The 22,834-nt window shown below is 35.6% G+C and overlaps 1 protein-coding gene across 1 annotated transcript; it reads right to left on the bottom strand.

The window, feature by feature from the left end:
• Positions 1-3,392: 3,392 nt before the first annotated feature.
• Positions 3,393-5,993, bottom strand: LOC110097271 (reticulon-like protein B3). The gene is given in 5 exon segments (XM_028697145.1): positions 3,393-3,459; positions 3,461-3,708; positions 4,459-4,600; positions 4,694-4,874; positions 5,724-5,993. Coding segments are annotated over 5 exon segments (825 nt in total). The 5' UTR covers positions 5,911-5,993.
• Positions 5,994-22,834: the final 16,841 nt, after the last annotated feature.

Here is a 22,834-nt window from a genome sequence, read left to right on the forward strand (position 1 = left end):
TGTCGTTGGCTTCGTATTTTTGAGACGTTCAGTTTGACTATAAGTTTTCTAAAATCAAAGTTTGGATGGTCCCAATTTTAATTTCGGAAGTTTCCAACTTAATTTTTCCTCGAGATTCGTGCCCGATCAAGATAATTTTTCGAGGATGTATCAATGGTAGCATAGATATGGATGCAGAATGTCATGGCGATGCACTACAAGTTTGCCATAAGCCTTCTTTGCCAAAAATTATGAATTTTTTGTTCGGATAGGACCGATGAATGCTTCAGATCTTGCTGGCAGAGCTTTCAGCTTATGTTTCTAATAACTTGTATATTCTTATATAAATACCAAATATTTAAAATTTTGTGAAACGCCCTTCTAATTTCTGCTCAGAGTTTGGAGTACATGTTGAGACTAGGGGTTGTCAAAATCGGGTTTGCAAGGTGTTACCCGAAACAACCCGGGGTCAAACGGGTGAACCCTAACCCGAGCAAGATATGTAAAGACGGGTTTGAAAAGATCTGACCCAGAGCCCGATCCCGTCGGGATAGTCGGTTGACGCCGAACCGACCCGTGATTTGGTTTTATGTCGGCATCGAAACGTCAGAAGACGGCGGCAGGGGAACCGGCGGGAGACGGGGAGGATGCGACACGCCAGGGCTTGCTCGGTGGGGGCAATGCGGGTAGCGGGCACAGCGAGGCACGGTAGCGACGCAGCGGGCGCGGGGAGCTGGGCAGGGCCGGGGCCCGCGGGGCAGCAGCGCAGGCAGGGGCAGCGCGGGCGGGCTAGCGGGATGGAAATCCAAATTTTTAAATTAAACGGATTTTCGGGTTGTCCTGGAAGAACTCCGACACCATTTTTTTCAACAACGGAGTCGAATCCGAACCGAACCCGACCCGTTTTGAAATCGGGTCAGGTCCAACCCGAATTTTTTGGGTCGGGTCCGAGTCGAGTTTTCGTGTCATGTCAAATATTAACACCCCTATTAAGAAAGATACTTCATTGCCTCATTGATAAAGCTTCACTAGTGTTTGGAATGTGCAACATGATGGTCCTTTTTTTTGTTGCTTTGTCAAAACAAGTAGAACCCACCTATGTTTAGCTCGGTTGGTGGGCAAGCGCGGTTGGGTACCCCAACCCGCGTTCGACTCCCCTCGAACGGCAGCGCCTTTTAAGTGGGGCCCATGAAGTGCGGGCAAGGAGAAGTTGGGTGTTTTTTTAGGTCAGTCAAGGATTAGTCACACCGCCAAGCTCCTTTACGGGAGTAGCAACGAGTGGATACTCCGTTCTCAAAATAAATAAATAAATAAATGACAAGTAGAATATCTGAAATTGATGCTCTCAAATTTTATTTTATTTTATTTTCTGAAGCCCTTATATACTGTGATTCTATTGCGAACTGAAAATCAATGACTATTCATCCATTATTCTTGCTCGTCAGAGGGCTCTCATGAATTTCATCAAAAAATCCAAATGGGTCACTCAGACCAACAATGCCCCATCAATAGAATTGTCACACCATGTAAGCATGTAGCTGTACCACTCTATTTAAATGAATTTTACATGCAATTTAGTTTATTCTAAAAGAGTAAGAGATGTCTGGTGCTGTTCTGAGATAGGAAAAACTATTATGTGCAAATACCAGACGGTCCGGAGATCAATCAGAATGCGCAACATCATCTGGTGCATAACATATCGAGCACCCGTATCGAACAAAAAAAAATGAATTGGCTCGTTCTGATTGGTCTCCGAACGCCGTCCGAATCCGCACAAAATATTTTTTTTCGAAAATAGACCTTTACTCTTCCAAACAAAGCCTTAAAATGCATAGGCATTCAAATCTTTTTAAAAAAAAAAAAGTTGATAGTAATATGACTTATAGGGCAAAAAAAAAATACAATTATTTATTTTAAAAATGCTATTAATATTTTTATAAAAATAGTTTAAAATTTTAAAAGGGTTACGCACCACATCCTAATTTCAACCTTGATTTCAAACAAATCCCATAGGACAAGAACAAACTGGCAAATTAAAGTTAATGATGGAATTTATATATTTGGCAAAAATGAACCATTAGAAACAACATGATTGTCCCCATCTCCATGATAATGCAAGCCATGTGTCATCACTGTAATTGTCATGCACAATGATTGAGCATGAATATTCTATTTAAATTTAATTAAAAAAAAACTCAAATTCTTAATATACTTTTAAGATGAATATAAACAATATAAATAATTAAACTACTCAACATATAAATAAAATCCTCTAATAAATACCTATTAAAACAAAATTCCAATTTGAGTGAGGAAACTTTTAAATAAATCCTTATTTTTCTATTTCATTAAAAATAAGGATTAAAATAAACTATAGATTATATAATATACTTCAACAAAGATCATATAAAGCTCTTAATAACATATGAGAAAAACAATTGCTTGCCTAGCTAAAATGAGGACACCTCCTCAATAATTCAAAAAAGTACCAAAGCCCAAAAAACTAATTTTATTCCGATGGTGACACTAAGCCTTCGCGTTGCAGACAACTCTTACTATTTTAAAAATTTTTCTAATACAAAATTTAAAAATTTTGAATAAAAAGTTGCTTTAAAAACAATTAAAAAGCTATTTGCAAGTTTTGAGACCTCAAAGAGGAGAATAATTCATGTGGTGTATGACACCCAAAAAATCCAGACACCACCAGATCACCCGAAGCGACATCTGCCACGAATTCGTCCTTTCAAATGAATCGAGATGCCACATTAATAATTATTCCTCAGAGTCGCTGAACCGTAGCACAAATAACAACTATACAGCACATTTAACAAAAAATTATTAAATTTAATTTTTATATTCTTAAAATAAATTCAATAAATTCACAAATGTCTTCCAATAAAAATAATAATAGATCACTAGGTTGAGTAAAAATATGATATAATGACACAAATATTTCTAGATAAGGAAATTATGTATTCTCTATCACGTTAAAGAAAAGAATTGAAAAAAAAAAAAGACATCTAGAAAATCAAGATGCTCACAGACAAATTCACAGTAGTTCTTCATCTGTTCACTTATACCTTCACATAATACTCAGGGAGCTTCACATAATGGTTAATCCAGAAAAGAAAGTTAATACATATAGAACTTGGAAGATCAAAGTCACCAATAGCAGAAAAGCAACAGCAAATGATAGAACAACAACACATCCACAGTGATGATCGTATAATAAATCATTCACAACTCCAACTAAACACTAAATATTTTAACACAAGGCCAAAAACCAAAAAAAAAAACAAAAAAGTGGGGAAAGAGCGCGAGCAAATGCTGCTAATAAATACGAATAATGCAGTCTTAGTAAACCTTCAACATAAGAGATACACAGCACATCAATGAGCCATTCATGGCCTTTTCTAAGGCTTCTTATCCTTCAACGGGCCCTTAGGCACTTTACTTAAGACCTTAGCATCGATACTGCAACTGTTTCTTGATTTCTGCAATGCTTTCTCGCAAGGAGTCGATTTTGTCCTCATATTTCTCATACAGAATAGGCACCGTATGCAGAAGACAACACTGCATTTCCAAAATACACGCAATATGAAATTGAAGTAGGCATTGCTGAATAGTTCGAAAATATAATGGCATCAGAAGCTTACGAGGGTAAAACAGGATAGGAAGTGTAGAGGCAGCTTCCGAGAATTGAGACAAACCCCAAAGTCCAGCGATTACCTGAATAGGAAGGATTAGAAGTGCTGGTAATTGTAATGTACCACCACCAAAATTAATACATAATTTCCACATAAAATAAGTTTGGGGATTTAAATAACCACGCCATAAAATCGGAATATTGTAAATAGGAGCATAATATTTCATTTATATTAGCAATAGGATCATGTGTTTAAAAAATTTAAAAGAAGCAAACTAGCCAAACAAAACCAAATCATAATGCAGTAAATGATTTGGTACATTCTAAAGAATGCCCCAAATCATCTTGTGCATTCAGCCCAGTCAGATGAATTAAATTTTAAAAGTACTGTAGTAATGTGTCAACCAGTTTGGTGCATTCTAAATGCTTCAAACAGTTTGGTGCATTCAATGGAATGTGCCATTCTATTTAGCTAGTTTGCTTCTTTTTAAACTTTATTTAATACTATGTTCCTATTTCTGATTTTAATTAAACATCATGCTCCTTCTTAAATAAAAATCTTCATAAAATTCTTATGTATTTATATAGCAGACACATTTTTTTATATTTTTTATAGTAACACTCAAATCTTTAAATCATGCAAAAAAAAATACTAATATTAACTTATTTAAACTAAAACGCATCTTCCCATGCATATATTTTGATGTGATTTAGATATAGAATTGTTATATGCAAAAAATATAAAAGTTTAGGTTTTAGATATTAAATACATAAAAAAATTTGGTATGTATGTAAATCCCCCTAAAAAAAAGACATTTTGAGCATGAACATACAGCAAGAAATGCCTTCAAATCACGTCCTGAGGCAATGTCCCTCAAAGCAGAAATTGAACGGTTGATCTCAAACCTTAGAGAAAGTGCGATGTTCACAGCCAGATCTTCGGGAATGATCACCTGTGGAATGTGTGGTGGCGATCTAAAAGAAAATTTGATAACTAGTTTAAATTGAGCTCAGCTTAAAAAGTAACTTAACAAGAATCAAGGAATTACTAGGCATAGCATGAATTACTTGTTGATAAACGTGGTTGCATTAGACCAGAGAAACAGGACAGCCAAAGAAAGTATGAGACTATGGCAGACCAGAGTGAGCAGATGGTATTCCATCAACTCAAATAGAACCCATATAGCAGTAGCCCCACCTAACACTGCAGCTGAGGCCTTCTTATCCCTCCATAGAAACAAATCCGCAGCTGTTCAAAATTTGCAAACAGAGATTTCTATCAGATGAAGAGAAAATTTAAAGAAATTCAAGAGTACCCGTACCGTAGATGAATCACATTAATAGGTTATAGTAACCTGCAATGTGATTATAGACAGCTAAAGAGCACAGATAGACTCAAATATTTCAGAATCAAACCAAATGGCAAAGCAGAAGTTATATAGGAGTTCCTGCTCATTGACAGCAGATCACAATAAAAGAAAGGAAAAGGACAAGGATCTCAAGAACAAAAGCTGAGACCTTTTATTGAGATTATTTCGATGTTCAATCAAGAGAGAGAATATGATCTACCGATCCTCGATTTCTTACATCAGGCCTTCGCGTCAAAAAAAGTCGTCTTCATAATTTGACATGATTTGTTCTTACGGGAGAAGAAAAAAAGAAAGTACCTCTTTGATACATCATATTAAATAAATGGCAGAACCATTCCCCAAGGAAGCAAATGATAACAGATAATCAACAGATCGGTGGAAGTAGACCACAACAACAAGCCTTTATACCGAGAATGGTATGATGTGAACTTCTTTAGCATATTTCAAAAAGCAAATAAAACCCTATGAGCTCCCATAAGTACAAAGAATCCCTACTTTACACGATCCAAGCAATTAAATAAACCATTAAACAAGCAACCAACCACTAAAAAAGCATCCACGGATCTCAGTTCCCAAAAAGCTTCAAAATAACAAAGCTAGATACACACCCTAACCTCTCCGATCGCATCCGATCTACTTCTTAATATTTCAGAAAAACAAAAAACCATAAATCCATAAACCATAAGAAATAAGTGAGTCAAAAAAATAGGATGATCAGAGATTCATACGCTTTCCACCACCGAGGACCTGGTGTACTGGCTTCTCCCTGCCGAAGAGGCGGTAGATCTTGGGCTTGAGCGACGAATCCGATAACTTAGGCTTCTCATCGTCGGAATCCGACGATGATGAATCATGAACGGCGTGGATCTTCTCTGCTATCTTTTCCAACAACGTTTCCTCCGACCGCTCCGCCATCGCCTGAACCCTAACAACTCTCCGATGATCCTCTCCTCGATTTCTCTCTCTAGAATATTCTCTAGACTTCGATTTGAATGAGCCTCCTCACCATGGACTCGAGTATATAGGAGGCGTGACGGCGTTAAGAATTGAAGCGCCGTCTACGTGCCGTTTCTTTCTGTCGGACGGTCGGACCAGACCATAACGGGTCGGGTTCGAATGCGACCCTCCAAATTTTCAGGACCGCAAACGATTAACAAAATAGTAGCGAAATGGATTATCGGGTCTTGGAGGAGTACAAACCGGAAGCGGTTCGGCCCGATTTTGATTTTACGATTATTTTAGAATTAAAAAATTAAATTCAATTATAAATAGGTGAAATTATAGAAAAAGTTTATAATTTTATAATGAGGAGAATAATCGAGATGCAGCAGTTTGATGGTGTTAGTTGGGTGATGTTGGTTGGACAACAATAATAGAGTGGCGATGGTCGAATTAAGTTGAATATATTATGACTATAAGGCGAGATACTCTAGTGATGATGATCGGATGATATTAGCCAGGCAATGGCGAAGGCTTGCGGCAGTCATCGATGCTGAATGTCAAGTAGAACTCTAGATTTTCTGGGATCTCCAAGCTCTCTCCAAGTTTAAGTCTAAGTCGCCTTCATATGAAAAATAAATTTAGCCAAAAATTCATCATACTCTATCGGACGGCTTATATCAGATCATTTAATCATATGCTATTCATTCAACATTTAATTGTTTTAATGATCTCAAAATCAAGTGATTTTGGGATTGATCATATTCATCTTGTCGAGCTGCCCGATTTGATTATGACCATGTCATATTTGATGACAATTAGGTCACTTAATTAAATCCCCAAAGCTTCTAACTATCTTTTTAAGTGTTCGGCTTGGGCTTAGTTGGACTCAAATCGGATTAGCTTTGGTGTGGTTGAATCTGTTTCATCAAGATGCTTAATTTGACTATAAACTTGTTGAAATCGGACTTCAAATGATTCTGAATTTGATTATAGAAGTCTATAAATATTGCATCAATATTCATAATGATCAAAGTGAACATATATAACATGAAAAATAAGTTGTCCCATGGCGTGAATCACTTTAAAGTTTTGCATGTTATATTCATTTGTCCTCTCAAAGAAGTAAGTTGGGAGCCAAAGCTAAGAAATATATTTTCATTGGCTATGATGAAAGAAAGAAAGGATGGAATCTCAAGAACCTTAAAACTCAAATATTTATCAACTAAAGGGATGTGATTTTTTAAATTCTGGTAGAACTCGTTTTTACTTCTCGTCTCCTTCTCGCATGTTCTGGCTAGGGCTTCTCCTGGGCCATTGTTTCCGTGCATTTTTCGTGAGTTTTCTTGTGGTTTTGTTTGGCTTTTCTTCCGTCTTACTGTTGTATGGTTCCCTTCTTTTTCTATTTGGTTTTCTTTCGATTTTTGCGTGGATATTTTGATGGCGCCCATCTTTAAATGCGGCGATCCTAGCTTTCTTGCTTGTAAGAACCCTTCTAAATCATTGTGCATCGTAGGTAAGATCATTTATTGCCTTCAATTTTATAGCTAATTACCCTCAAATTCAAATACAAACTTATTCATCAAAAGTTTGACATTGTGCATGAGGTTATTCTCCTCTACATGGATGATATGATCATAAATGGCAATGATAAATAAGAGATTTCTATACTTTAGTAAACTCTATTTGATTTAGATAAAAACATGGGTGAACTTTGTCATTGCACAACCCAACCTGATAAGACCCACAAATTGAACAGGTTTTATCGTGTAGAGTTGTAATAGGTGAATCCCAAGCTCTAAGTTTTAGAATTTTTTTAAAAATCTTCTTTTGAATTAAGTAAAACAATAATAATAAGCACATAACTGCTACTAACATCTAGTAATGAAAATAAACTCATCTAAAAGATTTGCTTTTCATTTATTATAAAATATGCATATATAGTTATGGTGCATTACAATAAACCAAAGCTACATAATAAAATAATAAAAACTAGTCATCACTATGTAAAAATCAAAGAAAAAGTACCTACATGCTCAAATCATATTCCTTAAATTGTTATTCAATGGGCTATTTTCCTTTCCTATATCATGAAAATAGAATGCAAAACATTAGTGAGCTAAAGTAGATCAACAGGTCATAAATATCGATCTAAAATTATAAATATTTCTATTATTAAGTATTTTTCAAAATTATCAAATATAATATAGCAATTCACTATGCTGAGCAAATCATAATAACATAGCAGTTATCCAAAGATTTAAAAAATAATACTGCGAAATTGAATAAATAGAAATTTTATATGACATTTATTTCACATAATATAATCTAACAAATTTATCTTGTCCCGAACAGAATCTAAAGATTATGACCCTTTATAACTCACAACAGATAGATTTCCCCCTCTTTTAGACAAAATCCAAAATTCTAGCCTTTATGACTCCCAGCAGACAGAATTTCAAATAATTTCAAATTTTGTGCATCAAATAGAGTCTAAAATATTCTAACCCCTTATATCTTCTATAGACATTTTTCACATCAAAAGTCATATAAATTAATAGATATAACACATAATTCATTGCAGTATAAAATTTAAAGCATAAAGGATCTCAATGCAAAATCTTCAAATTTACTATAATGGTAGGCAACTTAACACACTACCAAGCAAAAATATACTATTTTAGAGTTTCGTCAAATTATCACAGATCGTGCAAAATATTGTTTCAAGACTTTAATCGTTCTACAACACTATTTTCTAGGTTCAGCATTATTTTATGTTCAATTGAAAAGGTGCACATTTTAGAATACTTAGCATAAAATTTTTCAGAAAATATTCAAAGTGTTCAAAATCGTAATCTCTATACTTACAAAATACTATAGAAATAAAGTTTTATCATTGTAAAGTTATCCCTATTTATTTATGATTAAAATATAAATTTAATCAAAAAGTTTGAGAAATCTCCATATTTTTCAAAATTGAGATAGGCATACCGTGACCTACCGTGATACATATATCTTTTAGAAGTGAGTCAACAAATTCTCCTTTCTCTTGAATACCTCTCTATGTCAGTTGGCTTGCTTAAAAAGAATTGAATGAATGTTTGAGATATTTTAAAATAGACAATTTTGATTTGGCACTGGCTACATAGCACTTCAAAAACCTGTAGCTCCGCTGCACCTGTTGCACGTCCAATTAAATGTAGATTTTTCCAAGAATCCTGTGCTGCAGCGCTGCTGTGACGCCTTAAGGAGAAAATTCAAATTTCACAAACATGTAAACTGACCTCTAGGACCCAGTCCATAACACAAGTAGACTTCCTCTTGATACCAAACATTCCCAAGCATATGCATAAGGGTTCGAAATACAAATAATTAAGCAATTACCTCTTTCGAATCAGATCAAAACATATTGAATTGAATGTTGAATATGGAGGTATCATTGTCATTCTCGTAGATTGCAGATGAATAACACTAACACTGGAGTTTTCTTGTCAATTTGGATATGAAAAAAATTTACTAAAATTTCAACATCAGTCAAGGCAAGATTTATTTTACCCTACGCAAGCACCAAAAAAACTATATATGGATATAAGTAAGAGAACATTAAAGTATTAATTTCTTTTTTAATATTGATTTGTCTTTCAAGTTTGGAAACCAATGAAGATCTTTTCTTTCTTTCATCTATGTCAACTCTAAGTGTTAATTTGATAGAGAATGTTGATTAAAAAAATTACAAACATACTCTATTTAAAGATGACAATTAGAGTATTATTAAGTTAGCACAAATAATATTGATCACAATATGATAAAGCTATTGAATATTTTTATCATTTTATTCATGAAAAATTGCTTGGTAAAATTATTAACTTGGTGAAGGTGAGAAGGATAATATTATTGACAAATACAGTAGAGTTTCGTTTGAGATGGTTGTAGCTTTTTATAAAGGTGGTTGTAAAGCTGTTATGGAGAAACTAACTTTTTTGAATGATGTTACTATTGCGAAAAAGCAATGACCAAACAGAAAATATGTTGCGGTCTGAAAAGCAAAGCAATAAGAAAGCTATCTCAAACAAACCCTAACTCTCTTCGAAGGATTTATTTATTATTATTTTTTTCTATAGGAGCTCATTATCATTCTAAACATAAAATTTAAGGGAAAGAATTAAGAATTTAATAAATTTTTCATTAAAATACTTTTATTATATTTTTTTCTAGGTTCATAACTTTGAATATCTTAAAAAATATATTGAATCCAATGCATTTAAAGCCATTTATGATTATATTATTAAAATTGAAGAGTCATTTTGTGCACCTCAAGATTAGGTTATGATTCCCAAAAATTTCCTTCATGCAAATTGGGCATATTGAAAGGTCATCTTTTGCTCCTAAATATTGATTGACTTCCTTTCTTCAAAAACAATTATAATAATTTTTGGTTAATTTTGTAAAGGAAGTTGTTGACAAATGTCTTCACATTTGTTGACATGCAAGCACCACAAAATAGTAAATTACTTAGCACCAAAGGCCCCATATTTTTTTGGTTATTTTTGTAAAAGAAAATTTGCAGAAGAAATTTCCTATTGCTGACAAGTGGACAATTAAGTACAGCTTTGTAGCTAAGTAACTTGGTAGCTAAGATCCTATAATTTCCACGCAAGAAAACTAAGCGCATTAAAAGCCAACGCAAATAATTCTTCAACAGCACAGTTCATTAATACATTGAGGGCCAGTTTGGTTCATAAAATATATATTATATTATATTATATTTAAAATATTAATTACTATTTAATTAGCATTATGATGCAAATAAAAGATAGAGAGGCTCCACTTTATTTAAAAGAGACTTCTCTCATGAAAGTGTCATTTGACAATAAATTTTTATGATGAGGTGGTTTGAATCATTATCATATATATTTATTTTTGTGTTTATAAATATCACGGGCTTGTTGTGGGTCAGGGTATTAATAAATGACCTGACCAACGAACCCGACCCAAAATATTCTGATTTGAATTGACCTGTTTAATAAACAAGTTAGGTTCGGGTCATGCATTCCGACCTGCTTATTAAGTGGATCTGGTTTGGTTTAAGCCGCCAACTCGATTTTGACTGAAAATTGACCCGTTTAGTTTTTTTTCATATTTTTTTATTTATTAATATAATCTTCTTATTTTTTATCAATTAACTTAAAATTTATTATTAATAAGCTAATAAAATATTTTTTAATTACAAAGGGTATCAAATCAAGTTCGGGTTTAAATTTTTGACCCATTTATTACACAGGTCAAATTCAGTTGATCGGATTTGACTCAGGCCATAATCCAACTCGTTGACGTGTTTTGACATATATTAATATTTTATAAATAATTTATATAGCCCTTAGAAAGCAATATAGAAAAATATTATGATGTGATAGATCATATGGTCCACTATCATATTTACACTTCACCCACAATTGGAATTACATCTAGGATCATTTATAGGTATCCCAAGTCTCTAATGCTTTATAATTGATATTATTGCATTGTGATGTGCTAAAATGTAAAATCAAAGAGTAAAAAGAAGTCCCATATCAAGCCTTAATTTGAAAAAAAAAAAAATCAGGCTTAATAGAATATAAGCCTTTCTTGCCCAATAATGGTGGCACAACAATGGCCTCATTCAAATGGAATCAGCTTTGGGATAATAGCCCCTTTGCTTGTCACTGCTTCACCTTTCATAAATTATGGTGGTCGGTGTTCATTTGTCATATATGTCAATGACAACCATCATGATATTGAGTTTAAGGCTACCATCCAAATCTCTGATTAAGGCAGGTTAGGAGACATTATTCAATAGAAGTATATATGTTGCGTCTTGAAGTATTCGCGGCGGTAGATAAATATATAGTTTAACGTCTTAGTATTGTACGAAGATCCAGCACACAAGCAGATAAGAGAAAGTGTAGCGTTCATAAGAGACACTACAGTTTTTACGTGGAAACCCCTTAAAAGGGGAGAAAAACCACGGGGTCTGGCCCAGTTTGAAGTAGTCGATTACAAATGAGGCCCTTCTTAGGGAGAAGGCCTTAGCTTGATGTTACAAATGTACTTTATATAGAGCACATTACATGGTGGGAGTTACGATAATCAACATAGACATGTTTGCTTGGTTGGATGGGTCATAGTCGACACGAGATAGGGGTCCGAAAGACTTTAGTTGGCAGGAGATCGGGGTCTGAAAGATCGTTGCCGGTGATGGAGGTCGGAATGACCATAGTGGGCAACGAAGGTCAGAATGACTGTAGTCAACAGGAGACAGGGGTCTGAAAGATCGTTGCTTGATGATGAATGTTGGAATGACCATAGTAGGTGACGGAGGTCGGGAGGACCGTAGTCGGTAGAAGACAGGAGTCTGGAAGACAGTAGTTGGCAGAAGACCGGGGTCTGAAAGATCGTTGTCTGGTGATGGAGGTCAGAATGACCATAGTAGGTGACAGTGTTCGGAAGGTCCGTAGTCGACAGAAGACATGAGTCTGAAAGATCGTAGTTAGCAGGATTCCGGGGTCTGAAAGATTGTTGTCTTGTGATGGAGGGTGCGGTAGGAGATCGGGGTCTGAAAGACCATTGTAGTAGGGTGGTACTCTGGTGGAACTCTATGAGTCAGGTGGTGGCCCATCAGAAGTCCCATGGAGCTTAGGTATTCACGTGGTGGTCCGGCGCGGCAACGACGTCAGGCGATGGTCCGTAGAGGTGAGGGCCTGAAAGGGTGGTCTAGCAGATCGCAGGGCTTCAAGTGGTGGTCCGGCGTAGCAATGACATCAGGTAGTGGTCCGGCGGAGGTGAGGGCCTCAAGTGGTGGTCCGACGGTGCAACGATGTCAGGCGGTGATTCAGCGAAGGTGAGGGCCTCAAGTGGTGGTTCAACGTAACAATGACGTCAGGCGGTGGTCCGGTAGAGGTGAGGGCCTAAAGTGGTGGTCCGGCGGAGGTGAGGGCCTCCAGTAGTGGTCCGGCGGAGCAATGATTTCAAGCGGTGGTCCGGCAGAAGTCCGGCGGTGGTCGAGGAGGAGCTTCTTCCTTCTTCTCTTCTTGCTCCGGTCCCCCTTCAAGAGAAAATGAGAGGTCTATTTATAGATTTCTGGATTGGCATGGCTCGTAAAAATGTGAGAGATCAAGGGTAAATGGGGAGTGGTTGGATGGACAGCATATATTGAATTCCTTGATCATTGATCGTTTGATGGACATTTGAATGTCTTAGTGATGCCGGAATTCGGTGATCTTGGGCTTATTGGATTTGTCTCATCGAGCCGCACGATTCGACTATAAGCATGTTATGTTTGGAAACCATTTGGTAATCCAAATTGTGGTTTGAACCTTCTAACAGTGCTTCGGGTCCTTGATTTGGACTCATTTGGGTTCGGATTGAGTCGAATTTGGTGTCGTTGGCTTCGTATTTCCGAGATGTTCAGTTTGATTATAAGTTTACTGAAATTAGAATCAGATGATCCAAATTTTAATTTTGGAAGTTTCCAACTTGATTTTGCATCGATAATCATGCCCGATCAACATAATTTTTTTTATGACGTATCATTTAATTTTTTATATTTATTTATATAATCCTCATTTTTCTAAATAATATTTAAAGTATTAATATTATTATTATACATCATAAAAATTATCTTGATTGGACACGAATCTCAAGAAAAATCAAATTGGAAACTTCCGAAATTAAAATTGGGATCATCCAAACTCTGATTTTAGCAAAATCATAGTCGAACTGAACGTCTCGAGAATATGAACCCAACGACACAAAAATCAACTCAATTTGAGCCCAAATGGGTCCAAATCAAGGGCCTGAAGCGTTGTTGGAAGGTTCGAACCACAATTTGGGTTACCATATGATTTTCAAATGTGACATGCTTATACTTGAATCGAGCTCTCGGCAAGACGAATCCAACGAGTTAAAGATCATGGAATTCCGACATCACTAGCCCATTAAAATGTCCATCAAACAGTCCATAAGGGATTCAACATCGGCCATCTATCCAAACCACTGCTCATTTGTCCTTGATCTTTCACCTATTTACAGGCCATGCCACTCCAAGAAATCTATAAAAGAGCCCTCTTTTGTCTTAAAAAGAGATCCTAAGCCTAAGGAGAAAAGAGAGAGATCGGAGATCGCTCTTGCCTCCTTGCATCCTCGACCACCGCCTGGAGCTCCCCCAGACCACCACTTGAGGCCCTAAGCTCCGCCGGACCACCACCTAATGCCCTGAGCTCCGCCATACCACCACTTGAGGCCCTGAGCTCCGTCGAACCACCACTGGAGGCCCTGAGTTCCGCCGGACCATCACCTGACACCCGAAGTTGTGTCGGACCACTAACTAATGCCCTGAGCTCCGTCGAACTACCAATTGAGGCCCTGAGCTACATCGGATCACTACTTGAGGCCCTGAGTTCCGTCGGACCACCACCTGACGCCCGAAGTTGTGCCGAACCACCACCTAATGCCCTGAGCTCCGCTAGACCACCACTTAAGGACATGATCTCCATCGAACCACCACTTGAGGCCCTGAGTTCCGCCGAACCACCGCCTAACGTCCAGAGTTATGCTGGACCACCACATGAGGCTCGAAGTTCTGCTGACCACCACCTGAGGCTTGGACTTCTGCAAGATCATCACTTTAGGCCTTGACTTCTACCAGACCACCACATGAGGTCCGGAGTTCTACTAGACCACCACCTGAGGCCCAAAGTTCTGTCAGACTATCACATGATGCCCGAAGTTCCGCTGGACCACCAAGTGACCTTGGAGTTTCACTGAACTACCAATAAACACCTGAATTTCCAAGTTACGCTGGACTTCTACCAAATCACCAAGTAACGCCGAACTATCATCCCCGTTTGCCACTAGATTTTAACTTTACAGTTGAAATTTATAATATGATCGCCCTCAAGAACGAGTCAGCCCGCTGTAATCTACTCAAATTCTTGTGGAATCACTTTCAACTGGATCAAGCCTCGTGGTTTTTCCCCTTCCCAGGATTTTTCATATAAAAAATCTTGTGTTCTCTGTGTGTGAGCTGGATATCCGTGCAATACTAAGTCGTAGGACTCTAATTCTATCGCCACGTATTCTCTAGCCCGCAACAATTATTATTATTATTATTATTATCAAAGATAAAATTATTTTAGAAATGACGAAATTGCAAAACAATTTTGCATTTTTAATTAAAATACAAAACGGTTTTGCATTTCAATTAAAAACATAAAACTATTTTATGTTTTAATTAAAAGCGCAAAATGGATTTGTGTTTTTTAATTAAAACTCCAATTCTTTTTTGTGGTTTTTCTAATTATAATATTTAATTTTTTCTTTATTTTTAATATAATATGATATATTTTTGTAAATATATTATTATTTTAAATGATATAATAGATATTTATTGTTATAATATTTAATATTTTTGCAATTTGTAATATGGTATAATATAATGTTATAATTATATATTTAAAAATTGTATAACTTTTAATATAGTGTAATATATATTTATAATTATAATATTTTTGTTGCGGGATAGAATATTCGTGGTGGTAGAGTGTGCGAATTTTTCATCCTAGCGATGCACGGATATCGAACATATAAATAGATATGTGAAGAGAGAGTGTAAAAACGCAGAAATTTTTTACGGGTAAAACTCAAAGAGGGGAAAAGCCACGGAGCCTCACCCAGGTGAACAAATTTCACTAAATTTGAGTGAATTATAAAAGTTAACAAGTCTCTTAACTAAGAGGTGAAGCAAATACAGTAGTTTGGACAGTTGGGTAGAACTTTGATGATGGTCCCAACTTCGATGATGGTCGAGCGAAAGCCTAATGACCGATCATACAGTAGTTTGGTGGTAGCCATACGGAAGTTCGGCGGTGGGTAGAAGTCCGGCGATAATCGGCAGCCAGGTAAAAGTTTGGCGGAAGTTCGACGATAATTGGAGGTTGGATGGTGGTCCAATGGTGGTTTGACGACAATTAAGCCGAAGTCTGTCGACTATCAGTGGTCGGAAGGAGGTCATACGGAGGTCGATGACCGGGTGGTGGTTCATCAGAAGTCCATTGGACATAAATGAAGGTCCGATATTGGTCGACTACTGGGCGGCGGTCTGACAATGGTTGGCGATAGGTTGGTGGTCCGACAGAGTTCGGCAACCATGTGGTGGTCCGTTGAAAGATTGGCGGAGATCGACATAGGTTCGGCGGTAGTCGACAATCGGGGGATGTTCCGACTATGATCAGACGGAAGTCCGACAGAGGTCAGCAGAGGCCTAGTGATGGTCTGGTCGATCCGCCGACAACAGTTCACTTGTAGTGGTGCATGGGTGGAGCTCTAGATTCTTAAAGCTTCAGATCTATCTCCAATCTCAAACTAAGGGTGCCCTTTATGTATAGAGTAGATGTCTATTTATAAATATTTGGTGAATAGCACACTCCATAAATATGTAGAGAGCCAAGGCATGTTTAGAGCGCTCCATCGGATGGCTCGTACTGATTCTCCTAATCATAGAGTTTTTTTTAAGTATTTAATTACCTTAATGATGTCAGAATTATGCGTTCTTGGACTTGTTGGATTTTCCTTGTCGAGCCGCTCGATTAAACTAAAAGCATGCCATATTTAGAGATCATCAAGTCATCCAACTAATGCTTTTAACCTTTAAAATATGCTTTGGTCCCCTTATTTGGATCCATTTGGGCTCGGATCGGGCCGATTTCAGTGGCATTTGATTCGTCTCCTTGAGATGTTAAATTTAATTATAAATATGTTAAAATCAGAGTTTGGATGGTCCCAAATTTAATTTTGGAAGCTTTTAACTTTGATATATCTCGAGATTCATACCTAATCAAGATAATTTTTTGTGGCGTATCAAGTTTAAATTTATGTAATTTTTAACATAATATAATATATGCTTATACATGGAATATTTAATATTTTTTAATTTTTTAACATAATAAAATATATATTTATAATTATATTTGCATCTAGAACAATTGTGTCGGTAGAGATATATAAATTTTAATGTCTTAGCTTTGTACGAATATCCAACACACAAGTTGATGAGAGATAGGGGTGTAGAGTTCATAAGAGACATAAGAGTTTATGCATAAAAACCTTGAAATAGGGCGGGGGAGTGGGGGCGACCATGAGGCCTTGCCCAGTTTAAATGAATCCACTAGTGTTTTCAATTAATTACAAATGAGGCCTTTCCTTGGGAAGAAAGTCTTGGCTCGATGTAGCAAATATATATTATATAAAGTGCATTATATAGTGGGAGTTGGAAAATTAGTGCTGACATATTCGTTTGGTCAACAAGACCATAGTCAACGGACGATGTTAGTCGGAGGAACTATAATTGATGGGCAACGGAGGTTGGAAAGACCATAGTTGGGCAATGGCGGTCGGAAAAACTATAGTCTGGAGATGATGGTCGAAGATACCATAATTGGCGGGTGGAGGTCAGAAAAATCGTAGTCAGGAGATGGTGGTCGGAAGGACCGTAGTTAGGCAATGATAATCGAGGAGACCGTAGTTTGGAGATGTTGGTTAGAGAGATCGTAGTCGATGGATGACAGAGGTAAAAAATGGTAGATGGGTGATAGCGGTTGGGAGGATTGTAGTCAACGGGCAACGGAGGTCGAAAAAATCATAGTCAGTGATGGTGGTTGGAAGAACCGTAGTCGGGTGACGGTTGTCGAAAGGACCATTGTCGGCGAGTGATGGAGGTCGAAAAGATCATAGTTTTGTGATGATGGTCAGAAGGATCCTAGTTAGGTGATAGTGGTCGGGAGAATCGTAGTCGGCAGGCGACGGAGGCCAGAATAATTGTAGTTGGGAGACAGTTGTTAGAAGGATCGTAGTGGGGTGACGATGGTCTAAAGGGCCGTAGTTAGTAAGCGATGTTGGTGTCCATGCAAAAGTTTGACGACTGCTAGTGATCGGGCCAAAGTCTAATGACAATCAGTGACCAGACATAAGTCCAACAAAAAATGGTGGCCGGGCAATGTCGAGGAGGAGCTTGGCTGCAAGAGAAATCTTAGGTTTCTCTTCGTTTCCTCTCTTATTTCCTCATTTCCTTGCTTGGCTAATCCTTTTTAGTGAAAAATGGTTGGTCTATTTATATTTTTCTAAGAGTAACATGGTCAATAAATAAGGAGAAGATCAATGGCACATTGGGAGCAGTTTGAATGGACGGGTGATATATTGATTCCCTTGACCATGGATCATTTATCGAGTATTTGAGTGCCTTAATGATGTCAGAATTCGATGATCATAGGCTCGTTGGATTTATCTATGTACCCGTTCGATTATAATATAAGCCTGCAACATTTAGAAACCATTTGATCCTCAAACTTATGGTTTGAACCTTTCAAATGCGTTTCGGGTCCTTGATTCATACTTAGATTGGGTTGAATTTGGTGTCGTTGGGTTCGTCTTCAGTTCGACTATAAGTTTACTAAAATATGAGTTCAGATGATTCCAAATTTAATTTCAGAATTTTTTAATTTAAAATTATTTCAAGATTTGTGCTTGATCAAGATAATTTCCTAATGAAATATCAATTATAATAATATTTATTATTTATTTAATTTTGAATTTATTATGAGCATCTTAAAATTTGCCCATGGCAGATATAACAGCTCCCTCGTCCTTCAACAGCTTCTCAATTCAACTATGGCTTGACATAGAAAACTGTGGCCACCAAACTCATCGTATTTCGCGCCATTGAGAGAGATTCCAAGCTATCATAAGCGAACAATGCCAATAGGTTAGATAATTTTGAGAAAATTTATTTAAAAATAATCTTAAAATTAAAATGCTGAAATGATATCATCTACTCTAATTATCAACCAATTTCATCAGTGATTGTACGAAATAGCATTCTTAATTATAAAATTTAACCATATAAAATTAATGAGATGTCTCAAAAATAAAATTATAAATAATCTTTAATTTGATCATAATTAAATAGGCTTAAAAAAATAAGATAGCATAAAATGTATAATTTAATTTTTTATATGGGCCCACAATAAAAATATTCCAACAATCTCCCGCTTCGGCCATATATCACTTAATAATTATACATTATGACCTTAAGAGCTTAGTATTTGTTATTTTCTTCGAGTGGCATCTCTAAACAATCTGTTCTATTAATTACATCAATAAAGGATAAAAGTGATATTTGTCATATTTTTTTCTAGAACAAGACTGGTCAATATTCACTATAATAATAATATGATTAAAGACATAAATCAAATATGAATGTATAGCGTGAAAATTTTAAATAATATAATCTTAGACATGCATGTTTCCAAGTGGTCCTACATTATAGTTCATAAGAGTTATTAATATAATTTTTTAAATAATTTATGCAAAATTGAAATTGAATTAACTTTATTACAGAGATTTAACAAAACAGATAATACTAATATTTTAGTCTGATCAGAAATTATGTATATAATAATTGAGCATCAAATAAACTCTCACTATGCTAGCATATTATCAAGATAAATCACACTAATATGAGCCACATGTTCATGAAAGACTTTAGGTAGCAAACCTTTTATAAGTGGATCCGCAAACCATAAAGTTTATATTAATATGCTCAATAGATATTTAACAACTCTGAATTCTTTCTTTCACAATAAGAAACTTTATGTCAATATACTTTAATTTTAACCAGTTTTTATTATTCTTCGAATATAACTTAACAGTTATATTATCACTATTTATTTTCAATAGGCTCTCAATACAACAACAACAATAATAACAACATCAAGCCTTTGTCCCAATACCAAAACAACAAGCTATAAATGTTATTTCATAGTTGAAAAAGTTATAAGTGATTGATTCACACTCTTCCAACATATAGCTTCTCTAACTATATGAAAAAATAACCAGATGTAGATCTTCTGCTATGTAGGCAACCATCAAAATCAGAGTCAAAATATTCTTTGATCTCTAAATGGTTAGATCTTTGATATGTCAGCATGAAGTCATTTGTTCTCTTGATATATTGCATAACCCACTTCACTGCTTTCCAACGATCCATTTACGAGTTACATATATATATGCCAAACATTCCAACAGTATACGCAATATCTAGATACATATAAACTTAAGCTATATAAGACTCTCCACTATAGATGCAAAAGGAATATTTTACATCGCTTTCTTTTCTATTTCATTTCTATGGCATTGAAGCATACTAAATTTTTTCCCTTTAGCAATATGTGTATCTACTACTAGATAATCTTTTACGCAAAACCTGGTAAGCACTTTATTAATATATATTGTTTGTGATAAATCAAGTATACCACGGGAGCAATCCAAATAAACTTGTATACCCAAAACAAAGGATGCAATTCCAAGATATTTCATTTCAAATTTATTTGAAAAAAAATCTCTTAATTTCATACAATAAGTCTATAACTTTGCTTGCTAGCAGAATATCATCAATGTATAACACTAGGAAAATAAACTTACTCCCATCAATCTTATGATAAATGCATTGATCAATAGTATTTTCTTTAAAATCAAATGAAGTAATCACTTGATAAAACTTTTTATATCATTGATGGGATGCTTGCTTTAAACTATAGATGGATCTTTTTAATTCGCATACCATATATGTTTAATCTGAATATTTTAAAAAAAAATTGTTGCATTGTATATATTATTTCTTCAATGTCACTACTGAGAAACACCTCTTTACATCTATTTGATGTAACTCCAAATTATAATGAGTTACAAGTACCATAAAGATTCTAAAAAGTTTTTAAATAAAACTCGAGGAAAATTTTCTTTATAATTATTGTCTTTTTTTTTAGAGAAATCTTTTGGGACTAGACTTGCCTTACATCTTTCAATATTATCATTTAAATTTTGTTTCATTGTGTGACCAATCAATTTTGCTCCTTTAGGCAATTTGATAAGATCTCAAATATTATTGTCTTTCATTAATTTCATCTCATATTCTATGGCCTCCAATATCTTTTGGGAGTTAACAGATTATTTGACTTGAATGAAAGAAATTATATCATCTTTCAATTTTATATAAAACTCATATTTTTTAGATACATGATATAATTATCCGGAATCATTGTTCTCCTCTCCCTATTGGATTTTTTTCAATTGCACCTCAATTTGAATTGTTGTGATCCTTCTATATGAGTAGTATAAAATTCAAGAGCGTTTTGGTTATCTTAATTTATGATCTAAATAATATCATGCATAATTACTTTATTATTTTCAATTATAATAATAGGAATAGTAACATATTCCTCCACAAAATTAAATTTTTTTTGTTTATCACTCCCATTATGTTCAATATCTTTAATAAAATTAGTATTGTCCGTTTCAAAAAAGAATTTATTTGAGAAGTCATAAAACTTAATCCCCCTTGACCTTTCTGAGTATCCAATAAAATAATAACTAATAACTCTTGAGTCTAGTTTTCTTGCATTAAGCTTATATAGTCTAGCCTCATCTGGACATCCCTAGACTTGAAGGTGCCTAGTATTAGGCTTCTTTATAGCCCATAAAAAAAAGACTTCTTTCTAGCCCATAACTTCTTTATATCCCTAGACTTTAATATTAAGAATATAAAGTATAGTATTTAAGGCTTCTCTCCAATATAATTATAGTAAGGAAGAATGACATTTCATTCTTCTAATCATATCTTTAAAAGTTTAATTTTGTTTCTCAGCTACATCATTTTGAGTTGGAGTCACTAACATAATGTATCAAGGAATAATGTCACACTTGTTGCGGATCTATGGTCTATGATTTTGATGATAGCAAACATTTCTTATTTCTCTACGATTGCCTTACGTACTAACGTTTCAGGTTCACACGATCTGACTGCAATTTGGAATCAGCTCAAGATTGGGTAGACTAGGTCTGAGTCAGTTTGTAATCTTTTTCCTTTCTTGAGTCTGTTGTATTTGGTGTGGGACCTGTTGGTTTGTAACTTGGAAGATTTCTTGTTGTTCCCTAGTAGATTTCTATTTTTGGTAATATCGTCCTGGCCGATATTTATATCGTCCTGGACGATATGTCCAAAATCAGAAATCCTAATTAGGACATCCTCATTAAGGCAGCCGTCATAAACAGAGCGGCCTGGATGATACCTGTATCGGCTAGGACGATAGTCTTAATTTAGAAAGAATCAACCGTCATAATCAGTTTAGGAATTCTTTGTTTTAGAAAATCAGCCAGAATGATATTTATATCGTCCAGGCCGATCTAACTCAATTATGCCTAAATTGATCTGGTATGTTTGGAAAGCATTAATGGTTGATTGATACGATCACATCGTCCGGGATGATCGTAGGATCGGCCGGGACGATGTCCTGGACGATCTACATCGGACAGTTCGAATTTAAGGCGATGATCAGGACGATTGAAATCGGTTTTAAACTAATCGGCCTGGACGATCATGATATCATACAGGACGATGTAACCAATTTTCTTCAAATCGTCCCAGGCTGATGAGCTGAAATTGTACTGATCGTACATGACGATATGGATATCGTCATGGACGATAATGTCAGCAACTTGTATTAATGAGCTCATTTTGAAAGCTTATATTTAAGCTTTGTCAAGGCACTTTGTAAGTCACTTTGGCAGCCATTGTAGCTTCATTCTTGTGGGAAAAACTTGAAGAGAAAGCTTGAAAGGGAGTGAGGAACGGGTGAAGTCTGAGAGAGGGAGAAATCGGATTTGTTGTTTCAAGGGAGTGGGAGGGGGGATCTCACACGATTCGCTAGGTCCCGGCACACGAGACTTGCAACCATTAATAACCACGTTTCGGATTCAAGGCTTGTCTCGAGGGAAGTTCACCAAAGAAGAAGATATCTTTGGTGTCAAAGGA

The sequence above is a fragment of the Dendrobium catenatum genome, unplaced genomic scaffold, assembly GCF_001605985.2.
Source record: "Dendrobium catenatum unplaced genomic scaffold, ASM160598v2 fragScaff_scaffold_880, whole genome shotgun sequence".
Classification (NCBI taxonomy): domain Eukaryota; kingdom Viridiplantae; phylum Streptophyta; class Magnoliopsida; order Asparagales; family Orchidaceae; genus Dendrobium; species Dendrobium catenatum.